The sequence below is a fragment of the Echinops telfairi genome, unplaced genomic scaffold, assembly GCF_000313985.2.
Source record: "Echinops telfairi isolate 266 unplaced genomic scaffold, ASM31398v2 ScPeMD7_7474;HRSCAF=8512, whole genome shotgun sequence".
NCBI classification, from domain to species: Eukaryota; Metazoa; Chordata; class Mammalia; order Afrosoricida; family Tenrecidae; genus Echinops; species Echinops telfairi.
The window spans coordinates 6959462-6965079 of NW_022111378.1; the positions used below are offsets into that span (position 1 = coordinate 6959462).

Below are 5618 nucleotides of genomic sequence, written 5' to 3' on the forward strand. Positions count from 1 at the left end.
GGTTCATGAGGGGGAGTGGGGAGCAGGGAGGGAGGGGGGAAATGAGCAGCCGATATTAAGGGCTCAAGTAGAAGGCAAATGTTTTGAGAATGATGATGGCAACAAATGTGCATATGTGCTTGACACAATGGATGGATGGATGGATTGTGATAAGAATTGTATGAGCCTCCAATAAAATGATTTTAAAAAAAAAAGAAAGGGTCATTCGATTCCCCCCTCCCCCCAAAGGGGTGGCGACCCACAGGTTGAGAACCGCTGCCATAGAGCTTGCAGACTGAAAAACCCCGTGGGGCAGTTCTCCTCTGTAACACCTGGGGGCGCTGTGAGTCAAAATCCACTTGAAAGCCCCTGACAACAGTACCAAGTAGCCCCGTGCCTCCATCTCTGCCACCTAGAAGACTCAGGTACCCGCAGCCTCCTCGGCTCTGAGATGGCATTTGCTTCCGTAGCTCCTCCTCCTTTCCTCAGCTGCTCCCCACCACACAGCCACTCCCGTCAAATCGACGATGCATCTACTTCTGTCAGACGCCTGACACGTTTCTTCATGCTGCAGACTTCGAACCTGGGGGTGACTCCGTGGAGGCCTGGCTTTCGGAGTTGAATGCTACACGAGGAGGGTCTTGAAGAATCTCGTTTCTGACCCTTCTCATCTGGCCGCGCTCCCCCAAGGACTGGCAGCAATTACGATTTAGTCACACCTCATTTTATAAAGCCAGTGGCCCAGCTTGATGACCCACTGCCCACTCCCCGTTCACTAGACGTAAGGTCAAATGACTTTTGACATTCGAAAGAAAATTCAAACGCACATCAAACATTCAAGTCCTTTATATTCAATCAAGCATTCTGTGGACAAGAAGAAGAGGCGTCCCTACTAACGATGTTGTATGGAATGTAGCATGTGCTTCTAAAGCATGTGCTGCTTTTTTTTTTAATAAATCATTTTATTGGGGGCTCATACAGCTCTTATCACAATCCACACATACATCCATTGTGTCAAACACATTTGTACATTTGTTGCCATCATCCTCAAGACATTTTCTTTCACCTTGAGCCCTTGGTATCAGCTCCTCATTTTAAAGCATGTGCTTCTAAAGCTGACTCTGTGTACTAACAAAGGTGTTCTAAGAAGTAGCAAACACCCCGATACACTGTGGCTACTTTGGAAGGGACGGTGGTCATTTGATCAGCTGAATTATGGTCCTGTGTTATTTAAAAGCCAGCCACACTTGCTTCCAGCCAGTCACACCCTGCATATCAAATGCTTGCTTTATCATTGCCCAGCCAGGCCCCTTCTAGGGCAGGGTGGTGCCAGTGGCAGAGCCTGAAGCAGCCCAAGCCAGCCCAGCGTTGCCTTGAAGCTGTGAAAGTCCCCCTTGTCTCACATTCTACTCCTCATGCTCAAGGCGGCCCTGAGACATTCCCTGGTGACCCCAGGGCTGCCTTCCGCTAGGGATGGAGTGTCTTATGGAAGGTCTTGAGTTCCCTGTTGGTTACACAAATTGCTTTTCCCCTTTCCAAACGTCCGTGTGAGCAAAAGTGGAAAGCATTAGCTGGTGTTGATTCATCAGGATGGATTCTCCTGTTGGTTGTGTCTCCTGGAGAGGAGGCTCTGCCATAGCTCCTAAACCACTCCTGTCAGTTCAAGGCAGGAAGTAGATGGTAATTCACACCCATGAGCCCAGGAGGGAGGCAGCAGAGAGGACACATCTGCTTTGGATTTTTAAAAAGCCACACTAACTCAGGCTCTCTGCACCTTGTCAAGTGTCAGGGCCTTCTGGGCAGGTGCTCTGTCCGGCTCAGTTCTCCTGCAGCACTGAGCTGGTACCCTGCACACACGAAACCCACTGCCATCGAGTCAATTCTGGCTCTGAGCCAGCCTATCTAAGATTTAGGTTTTAAATCTTTACAGGAGCAGGTAGCCTCAACTTCCTCTGGAGAAGCAACCGGTGGGTTTGAACTGTTGGCTGTGTGGTTAGCAGCCCAGTGCTTCCTCAGTAGTGCCACCAGGGGGCCTGGGTATACTCAACAACAAAAAAAACCCTCTGTTCCAACTCATAGGGCAGAGGAGAATTGTCCCTGTGGGCTCCCGAGATGAAATATATCCAGTAGAAAGCCCCATCTTTCTACCCATGGAGTGGCTGGTGGTTTCGAACTGCTGAACCTTGCGATCACAACCCAAAGCACGACCACTACGCTGCCAGAGCTCCCCTTCCTGTAACAAGGGATTAATAATAGGATCTGCCAGGGATAGCCAGAGGATATAATTCCCACTACCATTAAGTTGATTTCAAGTCACAGTGCCCATAAATAAATAACCCTTATTGGGCAGAGTGGGGTTGTGACTTAAAGATGCCAGCATGTCTAAAGCTAGGAACAGGGTCTGGCATGTAGCAAATTTGATGCAAGTGCATGCTAAATGCATACTTAGGTCTTTAAGAAGGGGTCATCTTCCTGTCGATTCTGTGTAAAGTGTTCTCTTAGCTCAGTGGCGGGGGAGAACCAGGGAGCGACAGCTGGACCCTGGAGGGAGTATTGTCTGTGGACAGAAGAACCTTCTAGGAAACCTAGTCGCCATCAGGGGTCCAGCAGGTCCTGAATCACGGAGTCCCTGCATGTGGGCTGTCAGAGGAAATCTCTGAGCCATACGGTCTTCGGTGACTGGGTTTTCCAAGTTCATCACCAGGCCTTTCTTCCAAGGGGCTTTTAAGTAGATGAGACCAACTGCCTTTCTGTGGGTAGCCAAGCAGTTCACCCAGAAAGAAGATCGAAGATTTGCCATCTCTCCAGAATGCTCCCTTGGCTGCTGCCTCTGCCCCGTCCTCTCTGCCGACTCCTTTGGGTTGTGTTAACACTTTGGGAGATTGACATACCAGACGTTGAGACATGCCAGTAATAAAATGATGCCCATGTCAGATGGCATGTTTTAGGAGGCTTAGGCTCAGATCACTTACTCTTCTCCTCTCTTTAAATCCCCACCAGCCCAAGCTTTTGGCAAAGGAGCTTCTAGACCTCGTGGCCTCGCACTTCAACCTGAAGGAGAAGGAATACTTTGGCATCGCGTTCACGGATGAGACGTAAGTGTGGAGATGCACCCCTCAGACATTGGCGGTTCTGGGGGACCGGCTGCCATCATGTTTCCTCCACCGTCAGCCATGGGCTGAGCTGCAGGCCACCTGGGTCCCGCGGTCAGCCAAGTCTGTCATCTGAATTTCAATAGCCTTGTGACCATGCCAGGGATAGCCAGAGGATATAATTCTCACTACCATTAAGTTGATTTCAAGTCACAGTGCCCCTAAATAAGATGTCTAAGGCTGTAAACCCTTATTGGGCTGACAGCCTCATCTCCCTCCCCAAGATCGTCTGATGGGTTTGAACCACCAGCCTTTTGGTGAGCATCCCAATGCTTCCCCGGCAGCGCCCCCATGGCACTTTAAAAGTGGATAGACTCAGGGTCATCTGCATCGTTCTGAAAGTACCAGGTGAAGTTGTTCTAACCATCCAGCCGAGGAATGCTCAGAACCCAAATATTTTCTTTGGGGTTTTGTAGATTTGTATGAGTTTGTTTTCTATTAAAGCTAAATGAAAAATTCTGGAAATTCAACCTTCCCTCCTGTATTAGTCTGGGTACTTTGGAGAAACAAATCCACAATGACTCATGTATAAGAGAGAGTTTTATGTAAAGAAAAGGTGCATCACGAAAACATCCCAACCCAATGCTGCCCAAACCCACAAGTCCAACATTAACCCATACCCAACACCAGTCCACAAAGTCCTTCACCTCACAAAACAGAGGCAATGATGCCGACTGCAGGAGGAAAGCTGAGTCAGTGAACGAACAAGCATCTCAGCACTAGCAGGGGTCTCCACATGGCTGCTCCAGCACCCAGGGCTGCATCGGGATAGGTCCATGTAGCTTCTCTTTGGGGATGTCTTGTAGGAAGTCAATCTTGCAAGCTGAAGCAGGGAACTGCTAAGGCAGCTGCACCCGGTGCAACCATCACAAAACAAGAGACCCGAGAACTAGAAAGGCGAGGCTTCACCATCCATTTATCCCTCCGCCTTTCAACCAGCACCACATGTGATTATCGGCCAGGCTGGCACAATTAACTAACTCACCTCCCAATGCTGATATAACATTCACAGGAAGTGAATTGGGTGATACACCCAAAATGACTAAAATTGTGTAGTTTCACTGTCTACTCTGGAACAGACTCCAACCCCCCCATCACTCGTCTGAGGAGAAGGACATGGCTCTGTAACGTGGTGCTTTGCAATACCAGCGAGGGTTTTCTTCGACTTTTCTTCTTATTGCCTTGTTATCAATCAAGGAACCCTTGTGGCATAGTGGTTACGAGTTGGGCTGGGATAAGAAAGATCACTAGTTCAAAACCAGCAGCTGCTCCTTGGGAGAGAGACGAGGCTTTCTACTCCTGTAGAGTTACAGTCTTGGAAATCTAGCCTGCCCTATAGGGTTGGTATGAGTTAGCATCAACTCGATGGCAGTGGGTTTGGTTTGAATTTAGCCCGGTAATCAAGTGTGCAGTAACTGTTTACCAAGATTAAGAATATGCTATTCTCAGCAAACATTTCGTAATTCTCTTTCATGGTGTGTGTGTGTTTGTGTGTGTGTGTGTGTGCCATCTAATCTGTTGCAACTCACAGCAACCCTGTAGGACAGTAGAGCTGCCCTGTGTGTTTCAGAGAGACTGTAACTCTTCACAGAAGTAGAAAACCTCGTTTTGCTCCAGTGGAGCAGCTGGTGTTTTTGAACTGTTGACCTTGCAGTTGGCCACCCGACAGTGTGATCACTACACTACCGGGGCTCCTTGGGATATGGGTATATCTGTACTCATAGATAGCCACGTATTTTTTCTGCCTGTGTACAATTACAGAGTGATTTCCTCAAACGTGAATAGATCAGGGTTAGGTCAGTGGCTGAGCAAGAGGCCAGGGAAGCCCACATCCAGGCCTCAGATGACCTCAGGACCCTCAGCCGTCAGAGGTGACCAGACAGGTCTGTACATCGAGTGCACACAGCCTTGGGAGCTGCGAATGGAGAGAGAGACCAGTGTGCACTGCCACACAAATTGGAACTGTCCTGGCAAACTGGAGCGTGTGGGCGCCCTGTGCTTAAGTGAGAATCCCTGGTAGCTAAGCATCCAGCCCTTGGCTCTCATTGCAACCCCTCAGCAGCTCCCCGGGAGAAAAGGCCTGGCTCCGCTCCGGGAGGATGAGAGGCGAGGAAGCCCTGTGAAGCAGGTCTGCCCTGCCTCAGGGGGCGCTGGGAGCCTGCATCCACGCAGCGGCACATAAGGGGCATTGCAGGCAGTGTGCACAGGGGGTGGGGGGGTGGCGAGCAGGGCGGACAAAGCCACGCCCTGCTCTCGAAAGCTCTGGGGAACCGAGTGGGCTGAGAGCTGGAAAGGCCGCTAGCTCCCAGTGGTCCTGGGCTGGAGGAGTGGCTGCCCTCTGGCAGTGAAAGCCAGTGGAGGTGGCCTAGTGGAGCATACACTGGGCAGCTACCTCCAAGGTCTGCAGTTCGTAACCACCAGCCGCTGCACAGGCAAAAGGCGAGGCTTTCTTCTCCCAGAAAGAGTTGTATCCTCAGAGACCCACAG

At 50.2% G+C, this 5618-nt stretch overlaps 1 protein-coding gene across 1 annotated transcript in view; it reads left to right on the plus strand.

Moving 5' to 3' along the window:
- FRMD4A (FERM domain containing 4A) overlaps positions 1-5618 on the plus strand; it is a 318768-nt gene that overhangs the window by 152708 nt on the left and 160442 nt on the right. Inside the window, 1 exon segment of the mRNA XM_045285626.1 lies at positions 2980-3074. Coding sequence (XP_045141561.1) covers positions 2980-3074 — 95 coding nt within the window.